The 26,972-nt window shown below is 39.6% G+C and overlaps 1 protein-coding gene across 4 annotated transcripts in view; it reads right to left on the bottom strand.

Moving 5' to 3' along the window:
* The window catches only part of NRF1 (nuclear respiratory factor 1), a 145,734-nt gene that overhangs the window by 31,527 nt on the left and 87,235 nt on the right, over nucleotides 1–26,972 (bottom strand). For all 4 annotated transcript variants that reach the window (XM_080666702.1, XM_080666704.1, XM_080666705.1 and 1 more), the window contains 4 exons: nucleotides 10,888–11,046; nucleotides 10,017–10,214; nucleotides 9,354–9,455; nucleotides 3,216–3,373 (listed from right to left, as the gene is read on the bottom strand). In XM_080666702.1, the coding sequence (XP_080522828.1) occupies nucleotides 3,216–3,373; nucleotides 9,354–9,455; nucleotides 10,017–10,214; nucleotides 10,888–11,046 (617 nt within the window). The remainder of the gene's footprint in view (nucleotides 1–3,215; nucleotides 3,374–9,353; nucleotides 9,456–10,016; nucleotides 10,215–10,887; nucleotides 11,047–26,972) is intronic.

Genomic DNA, 26,972 nt, shown 5'->3' with positions numbered 1-26,972 from the left:
ATAATAATGCCAGGGTGGGTTAAAGGCTGTCTGAGTCCAGGGCCCTTGTTCTGGCTTGCTATACAAAAGTCTTCTGGCAGCATGGTTGAAAAACAGGTCCGTCCTACCTCTGTCCCGATCCCCTTCCCCCTCTAACAGATGAAGGCGCCCCCTGCCTTCTTCTTCCCCACCTGCCATTCCATGCAGCTTGCCTCTCTTCTCACTCTGCACCCACACCTGCTGTTTACAGTGAGCAGAGGTGCAGGCGATTATTAGAGAACCATGCTTGTCCCACCTGCACCTGACACAGACTGCTAGGCAGGAGCAGCTCTATGAACTCACTTTGTTACCATAGGAACAAAGACCAGATTTCTTAGTGTATTTTTCACTAAGATGATTTCCAGAGTGCATCTCATCCCTTAGGGAAGCAAACACCAAGGACTTATGTCTTCAGTCCAATCCTCCTGTCATTAGACAGTGGGTTACTTCTGTTGGAATCAGAAAACCCCTGATGTTCCCCTAACAGCCTGCTATAGCCTAGTCTTCGCTGTCAGGTGTGGTTTCTTCACCCCCAGCCAAGGCTGCAACACACCATCCCCCAGCACTCATTGGGGCGTTTAACTACTTGATTGCAAACAGATTTCAACATCTCTTTACTCCTCCCACATGCCACAGTGAACCACATTCTCCTTCCTTTGGAGTAAACACTATAGCCACTTCAGCTGCATCTAAGTCTGTTAACAAGCTCTCTGGGGAAACCAATACCTTCCTTGCCTTTAGAAATAAGCCCTGGTCCTTACACTAAAGGGAGCCAGGATGTGCCTCATATTTTCCACAATGTGCAGGGTTTCCAGGATATTCCAGTACTCACTGGGATACTGAAAGCACTGACTCGATGAAATAAAGTTTTGCTGGTCTTTAATGGTGGCCAGTTAGGCCCCATGCTACAGTGAGGAGTTACTGGGTAAAAGGGAGGGGGGTTCTCATTCTGGCCAAGGCTTTCAGGAAACCTCTCAAAGCAGAGTGGGATTGGGCCAAAGTGTGAGAAATAAAGTAACACTTTCATGTTATTGAAAAGCAACATGGTTCAATGGGCTAAGAAAAAAGTTTCAATTGCAGGTCACTCAGGGACTCAATGGGTAACTCTGGGAGGACAACTGTGTGTGTTTCCAGTTTTCTGTACCTAATCAACCACCAAGTCCTGGCCATACTGCCTTCAAAATCAGTCACGTCATCTCCATTGTTACTACTTTAGTTTTCAAGCCTTTGACAAATCACACCTGGATTGCTTCTTCCGAACGGGTTTTCTATTTCTAATCTCTTCTCACTATAAATAACTATAACTATAACTATAACTATAACTATAATTTCTGAAGTGCTAACTATGGGCTGGATACTTTGTTGAAGTCTTATATACATTATCTTATTGAATCCTTTTTATTCTACATGATGAACATGACCCTTATTGTAACTATGAGAAGACCCAGGTTCGGAGTTAAATTTCTCAAGATCTAATGGCTAGTAAGTGGCAGAGCTAGGATTCAAACCTGAATCTATGTGACCTCCTAACCTCCTCTACAGCCTTGTGGAAAGCATTGTACATAATCCTATCAAGGCTTTCTAGTCTCTATCACAACCAACCTAAACTTCAGCTGATTTTTACATTTAGGAGGTGATCCCACTCCTCTGAATTTCTATGATATTCAGTCTATACTACACAATTCAAGAGTCGATTACACTCTGAGCAATACTGCTTGCTAAATGTTTCACTAAACCAATCTTCCCAATGGTTTCACTGAGGGAGACATTACACTTTAGAGCACTCTTCATTTACAACCTCACCTATTACAGTGCTGGGATGTCACAAGAGTTCAATGACCACCAAAGACTAACAGCTGCGGTACGGCAGTGTTACCATGTGCCAGGAGCTAATAAGGGTCTCAAATGCATTGACTCCTCTAGTTCTCACAACACCTACAAGGTAGGTACTGTCATTACCCCCATGTGACAGAAGAGGAAAGCCTGGGCAATGAGTTCGAGTCAATCACCCAAGCTCAAACAGCTAGGAGGTGACAGAGCTGGGATTCAAATCAGGCAGTCTGGCTTCAAGATGCACACTCAAATTATTAGTTAAAGTGTGTGAGTCCACTGAAAATAAAATTGTGTCAACAATGAAGAAGAAAAAGATTATATGAGGATGATCTTTTCTGTCAAGAACCAGTAGAAGGAACCAGCAGGAAATAAGACAATTTAGTTTTGGAAACTACCCCTTACTGGAGCAGTGGTTCTCAACCTTTCTAATGCCGCAACCCTTTAATACAGTTCCTCATGTTGTGGTGACCCCCAACCATAATTATTTTCATTGCTACTTCATAACTAATTTTGCTACTGTTAATGAATCGTAATGTAAATATCTGTGTTTTCCGATGGTCTTAGGCTCTACAGCAGCGGCTCTCAACCTGTGGGTCACGACCCACAAGTTGAGAACCGCTAGCAGGGTCGCCTAAGACCATCGGAAAACACAGATATTTACATTACGATTCATTAACAGTAGCAAAATTAGTTATGAAGTAGCAATGAAAATAATTATGGTTGGGGGTCACCACAACATGAGGAACTGTATTAAAGGGTCGCGGCATTAGGAAGGTTGAGAACCACTGTACTGGAGTATCCTATTCTGCAGCATCCTTCCTAAACATACCTAAAGAAATAAATTCAATGATTTCCCCAACAACCCAAAACTTATTTTATTTCAAAATCTTCGATAAGCAAGGGAAACACACTTCCTAAGAAGTCAGTAAAGTCAGCTCTCGACTAGCTAAAAAATAGATTAATATCCCTAACAAAAAGCAGTTTCTTTTATAGGGTAAAAGGGAAATCAACCCTGAAGCGTCTTGATTTATTACATCCTTTAGTCCCTTTGAAAAACAAAGTACTCAAACCTTGCTGTTTTTGGCCTAGTAATAGGCACAGGATGGGATAAAAAAAAAAAAAAAAAAAAAAAGGACCGGTGTCCCTGACCAGCAGGTGTGAGCTAGAAATCAGAAAAGGTGGATTGGTTGCTGGGGTGGAGCTGGGGGAGTGGGAATGGGGTGGATGAGGGATGATTAGAAGTCAACTTACAACAGCATTAAACTCTAACGGCCAATTGTGACAAACTGAGGTACATTTCTCTACAACCAGTATGGAAGGACAGATTCGCCATGCTCATTTATTCTCCCCACCCCTGCCTCCACCTGTTGAGTGCCATGGTGACTGTAGCTCCCTGTTGCATCTCCTGAGAAGCTGCCACTGCGGCCTCTGCCAATGATGCCACTGCCTGTGTGGCCTCTGAAGCTTGCGTCGTCTGGATAGTCATCTCACCTCCTTGTAACGTGGCCCAATTTTGTTCCACCTGAAGCAGAAAAGACACGATAGTAAAGAATCAAAGTCACAAAACGATTATAATTTTTAAGTCATTTTTCTAATTGTTATGTGCTCAGCCAAATACATTTATACTTTTAAGTGAACATGACCTACAATGTACAGAACACGGTTTTAAGTATGCTGTTGTGTAAAGGGAGGTGGGGAATTAGAATATATATTTAAACTTGCTTATATTTGCATAAAAAATTCTGGCAGGATAGCAAAGAAACCACTGAAAATATTTTCCTTTGTTTGTGAGTTGAGGTAGGGTGGGATTGAGGTAATAACTTGAATAGGAGTCAGAAAGCAAGATTTTCTACTGTATACTTTTAAATAATTTTTGAAGTATCTGAGCCTTATCAGTTACCTATTCAAAAATTTTAATTTAGAGCATAAATGTAACTGAAATATATTCATACTGTACCAAAGGGACTATAATGCCAGAACTCTAGACTCTTTGCCCAAAGGCCATTACTGTTACCTATTTCTTGTATATCTTTGCAGAGATATTCTTTCTATGTGCAAGCATATTTACATACAAATACTCCTCCTTTCTTTTTTTAAAAATATATTTTTATTGATTTCAGAGAGGAAAGGAGAGGGAGAGATAGAAACATCAATGATGAGAGAGAATCATTGATCAGCTGCCTCCTGCACGCCCCCCCCACGGGGGATTGAGCCCCCAACCCAGGCATGTGCCCTTGACCGGAATCAAACCAGGGACCCTTCAGTCTGCAGTCCGACGCTCTATCCACTTAGCCAAACCAGCCAGGGCTCCTCCTTTCTTTTAAAAAATAAAAAATGACAGTATATTCAACATATCCTTTTGTACCTTGCTTTTTTCACAAATAATATTTCTATGAAATGACTCTATCTCGGAACATATAAAATTACTTCATTCAGGATTCATAATAATGGCTGCACAGCATTGTATTATATCGATACACCATGATTTATTTAACCAGCCATCATTTAATGGGCATTTATAGTTTCTAGTGTTTTGCTATTATAAACATTACTGTGATGAATAGCCTCAAATACTACTTTGTACATTTTGAGTCTATTTATAAATTTCTAGAGATGGAATTGTATATCAAAGTCATTTTGCATTTTTATTTTTGATGGAAATTGCAAATTCAGTAATTTAATGTAGCAAAACCTGCTTTGCTTTTATTGGGGAAGAATGATGAAGAAACAGAACAACACACTACTAGTGACAGAGTAGATGAGAATTCAGCTTTGCTAGACCTGGCACAGGTTTTTATCAACTGTGCACTATTAACATTTGGACCAGATAATTCTTTATTGTCAGAGGCTATCCTGTGCATTGTGGATGCTTAGCAGCATCCCTGGCTTCTACCTGCTAGATGCTAAAAGCACCTCCCATCATGTCAATCAAAAATATTACCTTCACACATTGCCAAATGTTCCTTCCGAGGGGTTTGTTGGGGGTATCCCTGATTGAGAACTAATTTTAGTACAATGCCTTGCATTTAGAGACTTCTCAGCTCTGGATATCTAAATCTAACCACTTCAGTCCATTTTGCTCAATAATCACCAGATGATTAATTCTTCTCCCTCAAAAACAAAAAGCAGCAGGGCAAAATATGGGAGGTGATAAATCAATCAGCTGAGATAAAATATTTCTATGGACTTGAGTTCTCAGGACATTAGCTCTGCTTACTGGATCTCTTGCTGTTCCCGCTTCACATAACTGGGGCCCAATAAATGGTAAACTTGTGCCCACATGTTACTGTGTCCCAAAGAAAGTTCCACAAATTCTGCTTTGGTTCTTTTGCCATACTGAGATTATGACACTGCTTCTCAGAATGTTTGTCAAAAGCCCCCCAGGGAATGAGATATTCCTTTGAGCTACCTTAGTATTTGTCCTGGTTCTCATAGGCAATGGACTGTGTCAGCAAGCCTTCAGGGCCCATCACCAAGAGGCGGAGACATCCTAGTTCCTTCCCTTGGAGCTGCAAAGTTGCCCACTCAGGAACTCGCCAAACTCTGACTTTCCACGGTATTACCTCTTTGATCTCATTACTCTGATGAGCATCACTGCCACCAATGCCACTTTAGATGGCAAGTTACACTGCCAAGTTGTAGATGCTCAAAGATTTCACTCAAAACATCAGCGGGAGTTGGCCAGCCCTATCACCTTTTGCCATTAAACAATCTTCCTTTTTCCAGATCTGCCCCTCAATATTTTTGCCCATCCCACTACTGAGCTGGCCTGGTACAGCTCTCCCAAGCATTTATACTCCAATGGCAGTAACTTAATATATAGACATTTAATTTTTTAAATGTATTTATTGATTTTTGGAGAGAGAGGAATTGGGGGTGGGGGTAAGAGAAACATCGATTTATTGTTCCACTTATGGATGCATTCATTGGTTGCTTCTTGTGTGCCCTGACCGGGAATCGAACCCACAACCCTGGCGTATCAGGGCGATGTTCTAACCAACTGAGCTACCCGGCCAGGGCCTAATATACATACATTTAGTTACAACTACATCTGTAGTGAAAATGGCATTAAAATGTTGCCATATACAGTATAATTTAAGGAAGTTAAATTATAGGCATGAAAGATTAATGGATGTTGGTAAAGGGTGGAGAGGAAGTAGGAAAAGAAGCAGACAGAGATTTCTATTTAAAAAAAAAAAAGGCAGGTGATAATCAGCTTAGGTATGAACACTTCTTTGGAATTCCTATTTTTGAGTCTCAGTGCTTTAGTTGTATTTGCTTGAGCTCTTGTTGCTCTCCCTTTCCATCTGTGTGGTTATCTATTCCTGGATGTCACCATGTCCCAGAGAAAGGGCCACAAGCCCTAGGAGGAAAGATATTCAGAAGATGTACAGTTAGCTTCTATGCTTTGCTGAAAGAGACCCACTACAGTGAGGCCCTTCAAACTGTGGCTACTCGTCTCCCCCCTCTAGTCGCAGTTAACCACCTGTGGTTCTCCCCCACTTTCAAATGCAATGCATCGCATGTGCTGCTCCCTTTGATAGGAATACAACTCCCATCTTTCCAGCCTGTCTTCCTGTCCACCCTTCAAGTCTGAGCTCAGGGGAGACTGAAGGAGCGAGACACCTGCACTCTCCTACAGTCCAGGGTTCAGGGCCTTTCCTCTGTGTTGCAGAGCACTCTGGCTTGCTTCTATAGGATCCTTATCTCACTGACATTGTTTTGTGGTGATTTTTCTACCACCTACCTGTGTGCTCCTTAAGAGCAAGAGCAGTCTTTATTTTCTGTATCTATAGTGCCCAACAATGAATGTGTTTGCTGAATGGATGAATGAAGAACATACTCCTTCATTCATATTTCCCTACTATTTTTTTTTAACCTGTATTTCAGGTAAATTAATATTCACTAAAAAAAACCCCACCTAAGATAAGTTGTGCTACTTCAAAACTGTTACATGTATTGGTAGTTCAATTTAAAATTTATGCCTATAAGGGTTTTGTACTTTGGTTCTTTCCTTCTAACATAATCATATATACCATTATTATCAGATACCATTCTATTTCAAACTTTGACTTTTCTGATACATAATACAATTACTATCACCAACACCTATTGGTGGTCTAATCATACAACAGAATAAATTCTCAAATCCATTTGTTTTTGTAAATATGACATCAAAATTGAAATTGTATAAATATTTTGATATCAACATATATATCTTATATTATTTTGAAATTCTATTCTTGTTCATTTCTAAATGTCCACCTACCTTTTTCTGTGTCCCTAATTAGTTATAAGCTACCTAAGGTTAGAGATTTTTGTTATTGGATATTCCAGCACACAGAGTCCTCAAACAGATTTGGGAGACCATATATTACCAGAACAGACAGGCCCCCAAATAATTCTTCCATTTGGACTAAATGTAACCAAACGTAACTAACCAGATATTAAAGGCAGTGTGCTCTAATGAAAGGAGCTCTCACTGGCAAGGTTGGGATAATAAATAACCTTACAACTTCTAAAAGTATGGGTAATGTTTATTTTTGTAAAGTACTTTTGGTTTTTTGGGAGGAAAAATGCTAAACACAAAGCAGCAGAATGTTTTTACTGAGTCACCTGAGGTAATGTTTCACTGGCTTGATGTGGTCTTATCTGCCTCAAGTCAGTGAGATATTTCGACCAATTACCATTCTGATGGCTCAAAACTAAGATGCTAACATCCATGTTAATGTCTAAGAGAAATCAGAAGCCAAATAGAATCATACTATAAAATCTAAAAAGGTTTGTCACTTTCTGATAACCTATGCTTCTTCTCTTTATATCCTTTTTGTTTTACTGGAAGGGAGGAAAGAGTTAGAATTTTTTTATCTGACTGACTGGAGATTAATCAACAGGCTACTTACAGGTCACTCACCCATTCCCACAACAAATGACTTAAAAATAATGTTAGTTTGCTGAAAAAGCCAAAGATATGTGACTGAGATTGTTTATCCTTCATGCTTTCTGTGAAATTTTGACATTAATGATCTTTGAATATGTGAAGTTATTTAGTAAAATGGGTTTCAAAGACTCTAGAGAAGTGTGTAAGAAACACAAAGTTCCTTTCAATCTGGAAATGTACTTAGCTGTCTTCTCTACCTCTTTCACACTGCAAGGAGTGTCCTCCAGTTTTAGAGTTTGGGGACTGACGAATTTTCCCCTTAGCTAATCCATACTCTTTCATAATGTTTACAAATTTATAAAAGTAAGTATATTGTTTTCCTTCACCTTTCTACACTGAAAAACCAAATGCTCGCTCCTGTGCCAAACCTTCCCAGACTCCCTAACTGTTAACATTCTCTCCTGAAGGCATAGATCATTTTGCAGCATTGATGCACTTAACAGCCTGGACTATAGTTCATTTATGCAGACACTTCTCACCCCCACCAGACAGGAGGAGCAGGGTTCCTAAGTCAACACATCAATTGTACATGGCAGGGGCTCAATAAAAGCTGGCTGACTGAGGAGCCGGGCTATGCTTCCCTTCATCTCACTAGCCATGAGAACCTGATCAGTTCTCTCCCTTTCCTGAGATGTACAAATGAAAGTGACTTTGTCTGTTCTGAGTAGAAATGCTCCATGGTTTTGAACAAGGGTAAGATAATTTTAACTTCAATTCTGATACTTCTCTTTGACATTTGTTGGCTATTTTTCAAACTTCAGACATATACCATATTTTAGGGGAAAAGCTCATAGTGACTTAGTGAACTCTTTCCTAAACTTCACTAATAGCTCACAGCTCAGAGTCTAGACAATGTATTAATGAGCTTTTAACACTTATTCTGGGACTCTGGGCAAGTCTCCTAACCTGTACATGTTGCAGTTTTCTCATCTATAAAGTAAAGTTGGTAAGAGAGTCTATGCTTCATAGGGTTGAGTGCTTACTTTACCAAGTACTTCATAAATTACTTCTATCTTTAGGTTAACATTCCATAATTACCTTGATTTTCGTAGGGAAGGATTTGCTTGTGAAGCCTTTTCAAATGCACATTTAAAATGTAATAAATCATGTCTACTGAGTTACAAATATATTTACCCTTTCAAAGAATACTTTTGTCAGCTCCAGTTTTAATGATCTAATTTTTAAAATAAAACCTAAGAATTAAATTCTTTGAGATTCACAGCATAAAGTATTAAATGGATAATCCCTTTTATAGTATATTAAACAAAATGATATATTATAAATGTAAAATTGTAAATTCCTAATAGTTAGGTCTAATCATAAAGATCCATGAATTTCAACTGTTATAATTAATATACACAGCATAAGATCCTTTGTAAAAGGTTTGAATAAAATATTGCGACAGATATGTAGGCAGCTTTCATCTCTTCATCTTCGGGACCTTCACTTCTCCCTCACCTATATATCCAAGTACTTATTTTTACTTTTTATTGACTTTATTGGGGTGACACTGGTTATATCCAAGTATTTAAGCAGATGCAGACAGAATCATCTTTCTTACCTCTCCATCTGCCACAGCAGAATAATTCACTTGGGCAACAGTGACTGTGGTTGGCAATTCTGAAGCATCAGCCAATGTGGCTACTGTTGCCCCTGTACCAACCTAAAGAAATGTATGGAAAGCAATTAAGTGTCAGTGGATGAATCCTTCTATTTCTCCTCTACTCAGAAGTTAATCCTCAATTCAGCATAAATAACAATTAATAGGCTTTGTAATAATATGAAATGAGTTACACAATTATAACTCAGACACATGAGTTTCAGAGTTTTACTTCAACCAAATAAATCAGTATTAGAAGCTATCACATTTTATTACCCATGCCCAATGTCAATCAACTTTTTATTCTCACCCCAATCTGAATTTTAGAGGTTCCCTATCTACTAAAAATTCTTACAGGTAATGCAGAAGGAATATTTCCTGGTTATTGACAAAGTGAAACGATTAAAAAAAATTGGAAGTGTCAAGAAAAGCTAAAGTTCTGTTTTTAGCAAAATGCAAACAATTTAAAATATTATTCAAAAATCCTTTTTCAGCAGGAAGATCTTGGGAACTATATAAAATTCATACAGGAATTTGCAGAACGAAAACTTTCTCCACTCTGAGGTGAGGTGCTCCCTGATCCGCCCCAGAAGCCACAATCTGGTAACCATAAGGTTTACTCACCTGGATAAGTGAGACAGTGCCATCAGGGTTACTAAAGGTCTGGACTACGGTCTGTGATGGAACGAGATGGGCTATACTGTGTGTGGTTGTGGCCTGTGTTTGTGTTTGCTGATCTTCAAAAGCATACAAAAGGTCCTCCCGCCCATGCTGTTTATAACAGTTTTTAACTATGGTCCGTAGTGCTTGGGTCCATGAAACCTGTCACCAAAAGACCAGAAAAGCACATTAAGTCACAAAAATAGTGGTTATTACCACTATGGAATAAGCAGTTGAGTATTTATCAAAACAAAACAAACCTTGGACAGAGTAAACTTTCTTTTTCCTAAAGAAACTCAATACCAAGAACCAACCATTTCTCACTTTTGGATTTTAATTACTTTATTCTAACCTGTGGCCAACTCTTAAAACTTCTCACAAAAGATTAGTCTTTTCTCAATAATTTTATATTAAGATTCTCAGTAAATTTCCAAGCTGACTGAAAACAAATATGCAGAAAAAAGGATGACATCTAGTTTATCTTTCTTCTTTTCTATCTGCAGACATGGCGAACTTCACATCTCTCTAATTCCACATTTATATTTTTCAACAGTGATTCTTGCTAACCAGAACTAGAAACATTTCTAAGTTTTAAAGTGATTAATGATTTTATTACAAGTTTCTTCAGTTTTTCCATGAACCTCATAAAATTAAAACTGCTCCAAAGGCCTATGCAGAGAGAGGTGTATAAATCAGAGACTAACTTCTTTGGGGGACAGGTTTGACTATTACACAAATGTTTCTAGACTCCTTAGCATAAGAAGTAGAAAGACAAAAATTAAGGGGGATGATTCAAAATGGAAAAGCAACAAGCAACTCAGGCCAGAGGACTCACCCTCTGCTTTTGCTCTTCTGTGCGGACATCGCTCCGGACATTCGCCCACGGGATATCTTCAGGCCACCAGATGGGCTTGCAGCTTTCTTTGCCCCAGCCTGGTTTTCCCCGACCTGTGGAGTACTTCAGCATCTCTGGAATAAATGCCCGAAGCTGGGCCTGGAAGACAAGAGTATGGTCAGTGGTAGTCATGAAAGATATCTGAGATGTGTTTGTGTCTCGCACCAAATTCTATGGTCATCACACAGAGAGCCTTCCTGGAGGGCCGAGGGAGTTTCAACAGGTGATTGATGAGCCCACTGTTTTCCACATGTTACATAGGTCCACAAGTGATTGAGAATTATACATATGTAAAGGAAACCCTAAGCTGTATTGCATAGACTTGTTCCTGTAAGATCAAGAATACCTACCCCCAAGTTTGATTTCTGCCTCCCAAGATACTACTGATGCTACAGCTTATTTCCTTTCTACAGCTTCCAAGAATTTAAGGTGTCAAACAAAATCACACCATATTTTCAACATTGTTCTGGAGGTAGTAATCAGGGCAATTAGATAAGAAATAGGAGGTGAGGAGCAGGTAAATCATTATTATTTATAGATGAAATGACTGTATATATGGAAAACCCAAGAGAATCAAATGAAAGACTACTATAAAAATAAGAGAATTCAGTAAGGTGGTTGATTACAAAATATATGAAAATAAATAGGCTTGTCCAGCCAGTGTGGCAGTGGTTGAGTGTCGACCCATGAACCAGGAGCTCATAGTTCGATCCCTGGTCAGAGCACAAGCCCAGGTTTTGGGCTCAATCCCCAGGAGGGGCATGCAGGAGGCAACCAACTGATGATTCTCTCTCATGACTGATGTTTCTCTCTCTCTCTTCCTCTCTCTGAAGTCAGTAAAAAACATTTAAATAAATAAATAGGCTTTATTTAATAAAAAGGGAAAATAACCCTAAAATTCTTCTAGGAAGCTTTGAGTAAGCTAGACCAATGTCTATGAGTCTGACATATAGAGATAGTGAAGTATGTGTGATCTTAAAAACATTATGGACTTCATTTAGATTTATTTTACAAATCGAATCCAGATCAAACAGGTATTAAACCAAAGAGACAACTGCCATTCTTCTTCTTCTTCTTCTTCTTTTAAAAATATGTTTTTATTGAGTTTTTTAGAGAGAGAGGAAGGGAGAGGGATAGAGAGTTGAAACATTGATGAGAGAGAAACATCACTGATTGGCTGCCTCCTGTACCCCCACTACTGGGGATTGAGCCCACAATCTAGGCATGTGCCCCGATCAGGAATCAAACCTGTGATCTCTTGGTTCCTGGGTCTATGCTCAACTGCTGAGCCACATCGGTTGGGCACAACTGCCATTCTTTATCTCCTGGGACAGTAACTACACTGTGTGTATGTTGGAGGAAGAATGGAAACCTACTTTGTGAATGTTCTTAATTGCTGACAATGATTTCTGGCAAAAGAAGCAGTTTATCAAGCTATAATCTTCTTTCCCAGACATTCTGCTTTCCTTATAACCTGATGGTCTACAACACTCCAGAGATAAATCCTATCGTCCAGCTAAGGACACATCCATATTGCCTCTATAGCTTAAGACAAAATGAAGAAGACAAATTTAGCAATGAGTCAGACCCAAGGACACAAGCCTGTAGTTGTCAAACAGAAAAAGAAAAAAACCAGAAATGGGAATACTAAAGTATTAATGAGAGATGAGTGCAGCAACACTTTTATACTGAAGAGCCTATTTAAAGATCAGGTATTCCTGTTTAAATATTATTCTACCAGAAGATGATACAAATGATCACATAACAGGGAATCATGAGCCCAAATCAGCAATGTTTACCTAATAAAGGAAGCTATAGTTGATAGTATTTACATTCCTAATTCTTGTGCTGACTCTGCAATTTCACCTCTCTTTCTAAGTCCCCCCTCTCCCAGACAGTCTCGTCTACAGGATATGATATAATACACTCCGTTATATTTGGCTCTGCAGCATCAAGCAGCAGGCTAATAGAAATGTATCCATTTGCAAACCCAGGCTATCGGCTGGCTCATGAGGTCACTCCTTCAGTTATTTTAAGAAAGTGCATCTCAAAGTCATTTTTCCCTTTATCCTGGTTTCCTAGGAGTGTGTCCTTTTCTAGCCTCAGATAGATACACAGAGAAGGAAAAGGCTTAATCCTCACACTAAATATTTACATTTCTTCATATAAAAAAAAAAACACAAAGGTTTTCTCCGATGCATAAATAAAATAAACTGATACTACATACTTTTATAAGTCTCCCTCCCCCGCCCCTCTTTCTTTTAATCCCATTAATAGTCTCCAGAAGGGGAGTTCTTTATATCCATATTAAGCACAGTCTGGAGATAATGAAATAAGAAGGCTAAACATTTCTAAACTAATGAAAGACTAAAGCTTCCAGAGAACTCACAGTTGGAAACACTTGGTTGACAGTCTGCTCAAATCTTACTTGGAACCCCGTATAGTCTTCAATTCTGATTATTTCCTCAGTTTCTGATCCCCTGGCCATTTGCACCAATAGTTTCCCATGCTCCTCAGTTCTAGGTCACCTTGGCACCTGGCTTTGGCTCTCTCACTCCAGGCCTAACACTGGGTTTCAAGAACTCATTGGTTACTTGAAGTGTGAGTACAGCACCAGCCTACTCACTTAAACTCTCTGTTCCCCTCTCTCCAACTGCTTGTCTTCTCAAGGTCTTTGTCTTTGCCAGTAGAAACCCACCTCCTTTCCCTAGATATCCAAGCTCAAAACCCCAGGTTTACCTCTTTCCTGCAACATCTATCTAGCCCAGCCGTGGGCAAACTACGGCCCGCGGGCCGGATCCGGCCCGTTCGTCTGTCCAGCCTGCGGAGCCAAAAGAGCGGAGGGTTCTCTTGCTCTCCCCTCCACTCCTTCACCAGCAGCAGTGTTAACATGGCAACGTCGGAAACACGGCCGCAGCTCCTTCTTCTGAGTGGGCGGATTTATATCCGCCCATTCAGTAGAAGGAACAACCTTTCAATCTTCCAGAGGCTCCTTGTAATGCCCGAGGACGCGTCCCCTGACATCACCCTGGGAATGCATAGACACATTATCGTCGTGATGTAGGGAGACACGCCCCTGGAGAGCACAGTATCAGAGCATTAGCTAAAAAGGAGACCAACAACACTGTTCCTACTGAAGTTGATGTTTTAAAGACCAAAAACCTTTCAACCCAGTCTACATTGCCATCTACATCTATGTCCCGGGCATAATTTGGAAGTTGCACTAAAGGAAATGTTTAATTTACTGTTTACACATTTTGTTCTTTTCTATTTGTTTTAGTTTTAAATTATTTTATTATATTTAAGTTTAATTTGAAGGGCTTTTGTACTTTTCCTTTGTTAGGCAATTTTATTTTGCCTTTGCCATCTTCAATATAAGGTATGTTATTGTGCTATGATTCCTCCATTTTTTGAAGTTTCAAATTATAATAATTAGTGTTTACATTCTTCTTGTTAAAATGTTTGAAATGAATAAAACTATTGAAATTAAAAAAAAAAAAAGACCGTACCCTTTTATGTAATGATGTTTACTTTGAATTTATATTAGTTCACACAAACACTCCATCCATGTTTTTGTTCTGGCCCTCCGGTCCAGTTTAAGAACCCATTGTGGCCCTCAAGTCAAAAAGTTTGCCCACCCCTGATCTAACCACTCATTGCAAGTTCAATTCTTTCTTCTTTGAAATGTCTGTGATAGTCATCTCTTCTTTTCCAGTCCCACCTTCACAGCCCAAGGTTAGTGTATGCTTCTATTTGGCTTTCTTGGGGAAGTCCCCTCTCTTTTTTTTTAAATAAATAAATATAAATATAAATATAAATATAAATATAAATATACACTGAGTGGCCAGATTATTATGATCTCTGAACACATAATAATCTGGCCATTCAGTGTGTGTGTGTGTGTGTGTGTGTGTATACACGCACACACACACACACACACACACACACACACACGCACACATATATATTAGAGGCCCGGTGCATGAATTTGTGCATGGGTGGTGTCCGGCCATCCTGGCCAGGGGGAGGGGACATGGGCGGTTGGCCGGCCTGCCAGTCAAACTCCTGGTCAAGGGGATAATTTGCATATTAGCCTTTTATTATACAGTATATACACTGAGTGGCCAGATTATTATGCATTCAGAGATCATAATAATCTGTCCACTCAGTGTAAATATAAATATATATATATATTGGAGGCCTGGTGCACAAATTCATGCACCAGTGGGGTCCCTCGGCCTGGACTGTGGGATCATGCCGAAACTGGCTCTCTGATATCCCCCGAGGGGTCCCGGATTGCGAGAGGGTGCAGGCCAGGCCAAGGGATCCCACCGGTGCACATTCGGGGCCAGGGAGGGATGCAGGAGGTTGGCCAGCCAGGGAGGGATGCGGGAGGTTGGCCAGCTGGGGAGGGACTGCAGGAGGGCTCCAGGGTGTGTCTGGCCCGTCTCACTTAGTCCTGATCGGTCAGACCCCAGCAAGCTAACCTACTGGTTGGAGTATCTGCCCCATGGTGGTCAGTGCACATCATCGTGGTTGAGTGGCCTTAGCATATCATTAGCATATTACGCTTTGATTGGTTAAACGGCCGACTGGCTGACCGAACATTTAGCATATTAGGCTTTTCTTATATAGGAGATATATATATATATATATATATATATATATATATAATTTTTTTTTTTCCAGAGGGAGGGAGAGATAGTAACAATAATGCACACCTCCTACTGGGGACTGAGACCACAACTGGGCATGTACCCCAACAGGGAATCAAACTGTGACCTCCTGGTTCATAGGTCGATGCTCAACTACTGAGCCACAGCAGTGGGCTTCCCTCTCTTCCTCATCACACATATCTTTGACAGAGCAGTTCCTTAAATGATACATGGCCCCAATGCTCAAAACCCTTCAAATGGCCTTTCACTATAAACAACCAATCTAGACTCCTCTGTCCAGCTTTTTTTTTTTTTGGTCCCCCCTCAATTTGGCCTCCTACGACCTCCAGTTCCCAGTAATTCCCAGCAGGCAGCCTTGTTCCTCATTACACAAGTCTCTGTACTATCTTATGGACTGCTGAATCCATTCATGTTTTTATGCCTTTGATATGTTCTCCTTACTGGACTATTTTCTCATGCTACTATTCCAGTGCCACTGCCCATTCCTTAATGCCCAGCAAGTCCTACATCCTTTGTGAAATATATCTTGACTACTTTTTTAAAAAATATATTTTATTGATTTTTTACAGAGAGGAAGGGAGAGGGATAGAGAGCTAGAAACATCGATGAGAGGGAAACATTGATCAGTTGCCTCCTGCACACCCCCCACTGGGGATGTGCCCGGAACCAAGGTACATGCCCTTGACTGGAATCGAACCTGGGATCCTTCAGTCCACAGGCCGATGCTCTATCCACTGAGCCAAACCGGTTAGGGCTTGACTACTTTTTGAGTCAGCTTTTTGCGTACATCAATAAGAACATGAGTTCTAGACTCAAACAGTTATGAACCTCAACTCTCTCTGAATCTTAATTTTGTCAATTGCAAAAAGATAATGATAATGGCAAACATACAGGATCAATTGAGAGAATCTGAGGTAGCCAATAATACTTTGTATTAATAGCAATTTTATTATTTCAATCATCAGCCATCTTTTCAAATTCAAAATGGTTTTCTGAAAATGGTTTTCTAATACTAAACACACTGTGATATGCACAAAGACATTTATCCTTTGTTTTTTCAAAGCACATTTAGTGGGAAAATGCAGAAGAAGGAGGCCTAAGAATAAGCTGATATGTATCCATGTAAACATGACTGAGGGTGAGAAATAAAAATGCTAGGATCAGGAAGGAACTAAATGACCATTAGGACAATTCCTTGCCTTGAGGAAGCAAGCTATTACCAACCCACTCCAATGCACAGGTACTTTAGGTGATTTGTTCTGCTGTATCTCTGAGCATTAAAAAAAAGTGTACAAGCAAAAAAAAAAAATGTACAAGCAGATTACTAATGGAAATCATCAGAAAATGGGACTCCATAATTAGAGAAAAGAGAGAAGGAACTAGGAAACATCTCAAAGATGTTCTGTGTGCTAGAAATCTCTGGATGGAAATATTTCAAACTCATAGGAAGGAGAGATAGACAGGAAAAACAGAAGCAGCCAAAAGGGAAGGTTATGTCCACAGGCAACCCCACTATTAAGTTAAAAAATAGAACCATAGTGAAATTAATGGCTGGTGTACAAGTTCCTATTCAGAAGCAGATCTTAGCTTTTTAAAAGTACTAATTATCAACTGCACAAAACTTCTATATCAAAACAAGAGGTAAAAAAGCACCTTCTAATATAAAAGTTCACTTTTCAAGTATGTATACTTTGGGGATAAAAGACATTAAGTACACAGAGATAGTATGATTTAACTGAAAAAGGCAATTTTTTACCAGTCTATCTTTATATTACCCCACGTAATAGTGCTAAGGCTATAGGAGCCATCAATAAGGGAAATGAGCTGTCCAGCAGAGAAAGAGTTAAATGATTCTTTCCAGAATTCAGCACTGTGCTCTCATTACCAGTTGGATTAATTACTGGTGCTGGAGAGTTTTGGAAACCCAAACTATTCAATGTGCTTGTTAAAGAAGGTTTGTCTTTAATCCGCAGGGGAGACAATCAACAGGATCAGCAAAGGTAAAGCCTGCCCTCTCAGGCTGTCCTCTAATTGGGCAGCAAAAAGCTTTCCTGGCCCTTATTCTAATTTTCGACCTCTAGATGGGCTTAAAGTGCCCAGCTTTCTCAGTAAACCCACCTCAAATCAGCAAAGAGTAGAAAATATCACTCCATCCAGGGCACATTCAGCAAAGAAAAAAGGTATCAAATTCATGCCAGTGGCAGTCAAAAAAAAAAAAAAAAAAGATTATGTGGAAACCACAGATGGTTTAAAACAACAACAAAAAAGATTTTTCTAAAACTCTAAAAAATTTAATCTGGCTAAAATGACATAATAATTCTTACTCTCCTAGAAGTTTTCCACTTGTAAATTCAGTTAATTCTTTGCTGTCCAACATTGCATTATTTTTATATATTCCCAAATACTCTTTTCTCATTCCTTCTTTGTTCTGCACGTACCCTAGTCTAGGGATTTTGAGGCTCCCGATGTCCATTTATTTTCAGTTCCCAAGAAAAGGCTTTTCAAAACAAAATGTTACCCAACTCCCCTCTACTGAAGAGGTCAAAGAATCTATAATAATAAAAGCATAATATGCTAATTAGACCAGAGAGCCGAACAACCTTCCGGACAAAGCCGGGGCTGCGAGGGCTGAGACCTGCACGAAGTTCGTGCATCAGGCCTCTAGTATGTAATAAGTTACAGAGAAGGTTGCTGAAATCAAATCATGTTGAAAGGTGATGTTTACTATAGCTTACAGAAAAACAGAAATGTCGCAGGGAAGGAAAACTGGAAATTTTTCAGACTATAACTTCATTATTTTCATTTAAATTATGAACTTCCAGTTTGACAGACCAATCATATTCAAATAAACACTTAAAGGACAGAGAAAGAAAAGCAAAATGACTTTTTTGCTCACTATTTGGGATTATCTTTACCACTGACCTCCGTTCAGAGAGAGAATGAAAGTGGCTTTCCTTATTAGAAACACCATCCTCTAGCAGTGCCAGCAGAAACACTGGCTTCTCAATCTTATTTTCCCATTAAACACATTCCTATAGCAACAGGGGAAGAACTCTGGAAGGAAAGATAAGTTTAGAGAATGCAAGGGACAGCCAGTGAAGATACTCATTTAAAGACTCCTCTTTCAAGCCAACACTTCTGCTCCTCTACCTCCACACCCAACCAACTAGCAAATGGTCGCTCTCATTAATCAAAATGCTCTTAACACTCTGCCTTCTCTTCAAGTCTCACATTGGTCAATTTCTGCTAGCTTATACCAGACGTACTCTTTTGTATAAAAATTTAAATAAATAAAGTCAAAGTCCTCTTTTTGATTCACCCTCCTCCAATCTAGTCACCTGTCCAGAGGCGTTAGTTTGATAAACATCCTCCTTATTGGCCAAATTCTATGCATTTACATAAATATAACTGGAAAGACACGGTTTGATGTGATGAGAGAAAACACAAATGGTACCATACTGTACACATTTTACTACAATTCACTTTTTCCACTCAACATTTCAACATAGAGATCTTCTCATTAGATAGTACAACTAGAATAATCTCATTAAAAAATAATTGCCTAGTATCCAAGGTGTAGATTTTTCCATTTTATTTAACAGTTCTACTGATAAATATTTAGGTTGTTTATAGTGCGTGTACATGATTCTTTGTGCACACATGTGTGCAGAATGTGTAGCAGAAAATGGAATTGCTGGCTAACAAGGGTATAAGCACTTAACATTTTTTTAAAAATATATTTTATTGATTTTTTACAGAGAGGAAGGGAGAGGGACAGAGAGTTAGAAACATCGATGAGAGAGAAACATCAATCAGCGGCCTCCTGCACACCCCCTACTGGGGATTTGCCCGAAACCAAGGTACATGCCCTTGACCAGAATTGAACCTGGGACCCTTGAGTCCGCAGGCCAACACTCTATCCACTGAACCAAACCGGTTAGGGCAGCACTTACCATTTTAATAGATACTGCCCCACTGTCCTTCAAAAAGACATTGCCAATCCCAATCCCATATACAATGCACATTGATCCTCACTTTTTCATACCGTCCTCACATTTTATTATTACCAAGCTTTCTTTTTTTGGCTCATCGGATGTGGAAGAAATTGTTTATTATATTTATTTCTTAAATATATTTTAATTGATTTCAGAGGGGAAGAGAGAGGGAGATAGAAACATCAATGATGAGAGAGAATCACTGATTGGCTGCCTCCTACACACCCCACACCCCCTACTGAGGATTGAGCCTGCAACCTGGGCATGTGCCCTGACAGGGAATTGAACCATGACCTCCTGGTTCATAGGTCAATGCTCAACCACTGAGCCTCACTGGCTGGGTGAAGTTGTTTATTTTAATTGTCATTACCAATGAGGTTGAGAATCTTTTTTATATGTTTATCGATTGTCTTTTCTTTTGTGAACTGGTTAGAATGCTTTGCTTATTTTTCTAGTTATCTTTTTCTTAATTTGAAGAAAATATTAATCTGTTCTGGACATTAATTTTTTGTCATATAATTTGTTAGTATTTTCCCCTAGTCTAGTTATATCTTGAATATGAAATTTATGTGCCTATTCCCTTCCCCTAGTATTCCTAAATATACCCTTATTTTTTTTTACTCTAGTCACAATAAGCTATGTCCTATTTAAGAGTACATCCAATTTTTTGTTACCTTTATATTCTCTTAACCTCATCCTCCATATCTAATATTTACAAAATGTGGAATGGTACCATATACATAAACACTTTAAAAAAAATAATTTTAGACAGTAAGGAAAACCTACCTTGCATATAGATTCTGACACTATAGTAAGAAGCAGCAGTTTCAAAGTTGGTTGCACATTGGAATCACCTTGGGACATTAAACCTACAGATGCCTGGATCTCATCCCCAGAGATTCCGATTTAATTGGTCTGAAGTGTGGCCTGGCACTAGGATTTAAGTTCCCCAGGTGATTCTATTGTGCAGCCAAGTTAGAGGACCACTAAAATGAAATACTTTTTATCCAACCCTGCTTCAAAATACTTTTCTATATTGGGGTAAAATATACACAACATAAAATTTACCACTTAATATATATAATTTAGTGGCATTAAGTACAATCATAATATGTACAACCATCACCACTATGTATTTCCAGAACTTATTCATCATGACCCAAACAAACTCTGTACCCATTAAATAGTAACTCCCATTTCTACTTTCCACAGCCCCTGGTAACCTCTCCTCTACTTTCTGTCTCTCTGAATTTTCCATTCTAGATAGCGCATGTACTAGTAAGTGGAATCACACGATACCTGTCCCTTGTGTTTGGCTTGTTTCACATAGCATAATGCTTCCACTCTCTGAGTAGAAGAGGCCAGACCTATGCTTTTTCAAAACAAAACAATACTCAAAAAACCTAAATTGAAAACTAATGAATGTTTTCTAAGTAAAACATGTCAAGCCTGGTGAATAACTTCTTCCTAATGAAGCAATCACTGTGCCGAATGTTTCTGGTTTCCCTAAAAACTGGTGAAGAATTACTATCCTGTTGCATCATCACTCCAAGGGAATATTAAAGCAACAAAGACTGCCCCAGTGAGAGTAAGAGAGGACAGTAAGTTCAAGGTGGGGATAGGGAACAGAGAAGGGAAAAAAGAGTGGATTTCAACCAATAAATAAACTGGTCTTTCCAGAGATATTTCTTCTGTAATTATAATGTTTGCCTGAATCTCTTCTAACACAACTTCCAAAAATATTTACAACCTCTAAGACCAAGAGAATCCTATAGGACTCAAGTGTGGTAAAGAGCAGAACTGATTTTCCACTAGCAAAATCATCATCATCATCATTATTATTATTTTTAATATTTTATTGATTTTTTACAGAGAGGAAGGGAGAGGGATAGAGAGTTAGAAACATCAATCAGCTGCCTCCTGCACACCCCTTACTGGGGATGTGCCTGCAACCAAGGTACATGCCCTTAACCGGAATTGAACCTGGGACCCTTGAGTCCCCAGGCCAACGCTCTATCCACTGAGCCAAACCGGTTAGGGCTCATCATTATTATTTAAAGACTCTTTAAAACCACTCCTTAGAGTCAAAGTGTAGTCTGGGAATCAGCAGGTTAGGCATCACCTGGGAGCTTGCTACAAGGCAGAACCTCAGGCCCCACCCAACACCTCCTGATTCGGTCTGCATTTAAACAAACCAGATTCAGGAAGTTCCTATGCACACTGAGTTTGAGAAACATGTCTCACATGTCTCTGGTCTGAAGTATTCTAGAAAATGTTGCTAACCTGGCTTTCAAAATCCCTGAAAAAGAGGACTTCTTTATTTCATTGTAAATGAATTCTGGGGTTGGAGAATGGACACCAAATTAAAATTTCTTCTGCTAAGTCTTCCTCAACCTCCTTCACTTCTTATACAAGTAGGCAGACAGATATGGGAGTTCTATCTAGCCAGCATTCTTAAAGTTGCCTAGTTTTCATTATGTCATTAAAAAGACCACAGCGCTATATATTTTTTTACCACACATTAAAGGACTTTATAAGAACTCTCTCTCCCTTCCTCTCTGAAATCAATGAAAAAAACACCTTTCTTTTTCTTAAAAAAAGAAAAAAAAAGAAAAAAAGAATTTTATCAGGATCAAGATACAATAAAAATATAAAAACAGAAGCTTTTCAGGTAAACATTCTATTTACTAATATAGAATTATACTTTTATTTTTATTTATTTATTCTTTAAATATATTTTTATTGATTTAAGAGAGGAAAGGAGAGGGAGAAAGAGATAGAAACATCAATGATGAGAGAGAATCATTGATTGGCTGCCTCCTGCACACCCAACACTGGGGATCAAGCCAGCAACTCTGGCATGTGCTCTGACCAGGAAATGAACTGTGACCTCCTGGTTCATAGGTTGACGCTCAACCACTAAGCCATGCCAGCAGGGCATGTTGCTCTTCTTTCCATGTAAATTCTAAGGACAGCTAATATAATTTATTCAATTACACTGTCCCCAGATTTTCCTATCTTACTAATAAAAGCCTAGGTGGTCCTCACGCCGTCACACCTGATGCCCTCATGCCGTCACAAGATGGCTGCGCGCACAGGTGGGCGGGGCTGGGCTTGACACTGCGTGTGCTTCACGGAGCCTGCCTGGGAGTCCTACCTCCTCCCAGATCCACACGCGGCCAGGCCTAGGGGTCCCACGGCTCCACGCAGCGCGGAGGCAGGGCCGGTGGGTCCCCAAGTGGCACGGAGGCCTGGGGGTCCGATGCTATGGCCTACCTCTTTGGGGCAATCCATCGAGGAGCCCTGGATGGGTGGGCGGGGCCTACCTCTTTGGGGTGATCGATCACAGGGCTCCCGCTCTGTGACAGGGCACAGGCAAGGCTGGGGTACCCCCCTCCCCATACACGAATTTCGTGCACCAGGCCACTAGTCTTATATAATAAAAGGCTAATATTCAAATAAAGTGAACGGCGGAATAACCGGAACAACCAGTCACTATGACATGCGCTGACCACCAGGGGGGCGTGTGCAGAAAATGGCAGGTGTTGGCTGTAGTGGCATGGTGGAGCAGGTGAGCGGGGGCGCCAGACCAAGGTTGGGGCACCAGTTGCTGTCATTAGGGTGAGACTCTGGCTGCCATCCCTGATAGTCCCTGAGGGCTTTTCCACCTCCCCCTGCTCCTAAGGAGCGATCGGGGCAGCAGCCGCTGCTTGCACCCACTGATGGCGCCAGCCCTGATCACACCTGCTGCTGGTGCCAGCCCCATTCGCTCCGTGCCGTCAGTGGGAGCGAGCGGGGCTGGCGCTGTCAGTGCGTGGGAGTGGTGGCAGCGGTGGGAGCAGGGCTGCCAGCAGACAGGGGACCAGGGACCAAGCAGGAAGGGCTGGGTGGATGGGCCGAGACCCGCCCCTGTGCCTACCGCAGCCTCATGGCCCACAGTTCCTTTCAAGGTGCACACACTCATGCACTGGGCCCCTAGTCTATATATATAAAAGCCTAAACAACCGAACGACCAGTTGACCAGTTGCTATGATGTGCACTGACCACAAGAGAGCAGACGCTCAACACAGAAGCTGCCCCCTGGTGGTCTGGCTGAGTAGTATTCCATTATGTAAATGCACCACAACTTTTTCTACTGTTGGGACACTTGGGCTACTTCCAAATCTTGGCTGTTGTAAATAATAGCTGGAATGAACATAAAGGTGCATATATCATATAAATATATACAAATATATATATTTTTATAATCCTCATCCAATGATATGCTTTCACTGATTTTGAGAGAGAGAGAGAGAGAGAGAGAGAAACATTGATGTCAGAAACATCCATCGGCCGACAACTGCAACCAAGGCATGTACCCTGACAGGCCTTTTTGGTGTACAGGATGCTCCAACCAACAGAGTCACCTAGCCAGGGTGGTGCATATATCCCTCTCCCCCTCCCTAATTATAAGAATTTAATGACTCCATATAGTCTTTATAATTAGTGTTTTGGGTTTCTTGGGATAAATTCCCAGAAACAAAATCGCTGGGTATAAGGCAGTTCCATCTTTAATTTTTTTAGGTAACTCCATACTACTTTCCACGGTGGCTACACCAATCTGCATTCCTAACAACAGTGCCTGAGGATTCCCTTTTCTACACATCCTCACCAACACTTGTTGATTTATTGATGACAGCCATTCTGACAGGTGTGAGGTGATATCTCATTGTGGTTTTAATTTGCATTTCTCTTATGATTAGTGATGCTGAGCATTTTTTCATGACTATTAGCCATCTGTATGTCCTCTTTGGAGAAGTGACTATTCAGGCCTTCTTTTCCATTTTTTAATTGGATTGTTTGTTTACTTATTTATTTATATATTTTTAAAAATATATTTTTATTGATTCCAGAGAAGAAGGGGGAGGAAGAGATAGAACCATCAATGATGAGGGAATCACGATTAACTGCCTCCTGCATGTTGGACTGAGCCTGCAACCCAGGCATGCCCTTGTCTGGAATCGAACCTGGGACCCTTCAGTCCACAGGCCAATGCTTTATCCACTGAGCCAAACTGGCAAGGGATGGATTGTTTGTTGTTTTTTTAGTTTGAGTTTTATAAGTTCTTTATAAATTTTGGATATTAATATTATCAGGTATATCATTAGGAATATGTTCTTCTTTTCAGTAGGTTGCCTTTTCATTTTGTTGATAATTTCCTCTGCTGTGCAGAAACTTTTTAGTTTGATATATGTGGTCCCTCTTGATTATTTTTTCTTTTGTTTCCCTTGCCTGAGGAGATTATCAGAAAAAATACTGCTACGACAAAAGTCCAAGATTCTACTGCCTATGTTTTCTTCTAGGAGTTTTATAGTTTCGAGTCTAACATTTAAGTCTTTATTCCATTTTGAGTTTGTTCTTGTGTATGGTGTAAGAAGGTGGTCTAATTTAGTTATTTTGCACATATCTGTCTAATTTTCTGAACACCATTCTTTGTCAAATATTGACTATAAAGGCTTGGATTTATTTCTGGGCTCTCTAGTCTGTTCCATTGTTCTAAATGTCTGTCTTTATGTTAGTACCATGCTGTTTTGATTACTATGGCCTGTAGTATCGTTTATTATCAGGTAGTATGAGACCTTTAACTTTGTTCTTCTTTCTCAAGATTGCTGTGGCTATTTGGGTCTTTTGTGGTTCCATATAAATTTTTGGAATAATTATTCTAGTTCTGTGACACACAACATTTGTATCCTGGTAGGCACTGCACTGAATTTATAGATTACTTTGGGTAGTGTGGACATTATATTTATTTATTATTTATTTTAATATATTTTTATTGATTTCAGAGAGAAAGGGAGAGGGACAGAGAGACAGAAATATCAATGATGAGAGAGAATCATTGATCAGCTGTCTCTTGCACGCCCCACACAGGGGACCGAGCCTACAACCCGGACATGTGACCTGACTGGGAATCAAACTGTGACTTCCTGGTTCATAGGTCGATGTTCAACAACTGAGCCACGCCAGCTGGGCAGTAGTATGGACATTTTAATGATGTTAATTCTTCCTATCCATGAATATGGTATATGCTTCCATTTATTTGTATCTTCTTCAATTTCTTTCTTCAGTCTTATTTTCCAAATACAGGTCTTTTACATTCCTGATTAAGTTCATTCCCATGGTTGTGTGTTTTTTTTTAGGTAATTTTGGATGGGATGTTTTCTTAGTTTCCCTTTCTGATAGTTCATTACTGGTGTTCACAAACACAACTGATTTCTAGATATTTATTTTGTATCCAGTTACTTTACTGAATTCATTATCAATTCTAGTAGTTTTTTTGGTGAAATCTTTAGGGTTCTCTAACATTATCATGTCATCTGTAAATAATGACAGTTTTCTTCTTCCTTTCCAATTGGAATGCCTTTTATTTCTCCTTTTTGTCTAATTGCTATGGCTAGGACTTCCAGTACTATGTTGAATAAGAGTGGTGAAAGCGGACATCCCTGTCTTTTTTCTGATTTTAAGGGCAAAACTTGTAGTTTTTGCCCATTGAGTATGATGTTAGCTGTGGGTCTGTCATACATGGCCTCTATTACATTGAAGTATGTTCTTTCTATTTCCACTTTGCTGAGAGTTTTTATCATAAATGGGTGGTTTATCAAATGCTTTTTCTGCATCTATTGATATGATCATGTGGTTTTTATCTTTCATTTTGTTTATGTGATGTATCACATTTATTGATTTGAGAATGTTGGACCAACCTTGCATCCCCAGAATAAATCCAACTTGATCATGGTGTCTGATCTTGTTAATGTATTGCTGGATCCTCTTTGCTAATATTTTGTTAGGACTAGAAACAACAATGTTTTATCTCTAATACAATAATTAAACTATTTGCTCTGACTTTTGTGGTCATCAGCCAATTCTCGTGATTATCAGTATCCAGATTATTTCAACCTAGCACCTCAACTGTGATAAGAGGGGGAAAATGCCCATCACAGGACAGGACTCTACCTAACTGCATTCTCAATCAGAAGCTTATTTGGCTTTAGATGTACTTTATACATGAGATACAGAATAAATTCTTTACATCAATTGAAAAAAATAATCACCTCATGTTTTCTTTAACCAGTCAGAATGGCCCTAGGAACAGAATAATAGCAGGTATGAAATGGCAGGAAAAAAGGTTAGATAATGCCTTCCTTTTTGAACCATTATTTAGAGATCATTCAAGTATCCACGGAAAGATCTCAATTTAGCTTTATATTTATAAAATGTTGTTTTACTTCAGACCAAGTCTCTAGTTCAGACTTAGTAGGAAGAAAAATGTCCCTCCCTAGCAGCAGCAGCATCAATGTCTGTACCAAGTGAATCC

The sequence above is a fragment of the Plecotus auritus genome, assembly GCF_963455305.1.
Source record: "Plecotus auritus genome assembly, chromosome: 4".
In the NCBI taxonomy this organism is placed as follows: domain Eukaryota; kingdom Metazoa; phylum Chordata; class Mammalia; order Chiroptera; family Vespertilionidae; genus Plecotus; species Plecotus auritus.
The sequence above is the reverse complement of the archived record's forward strand: the minus strand, read 5'-3'. Positions and strand labels throughout refer to the sequence as shown.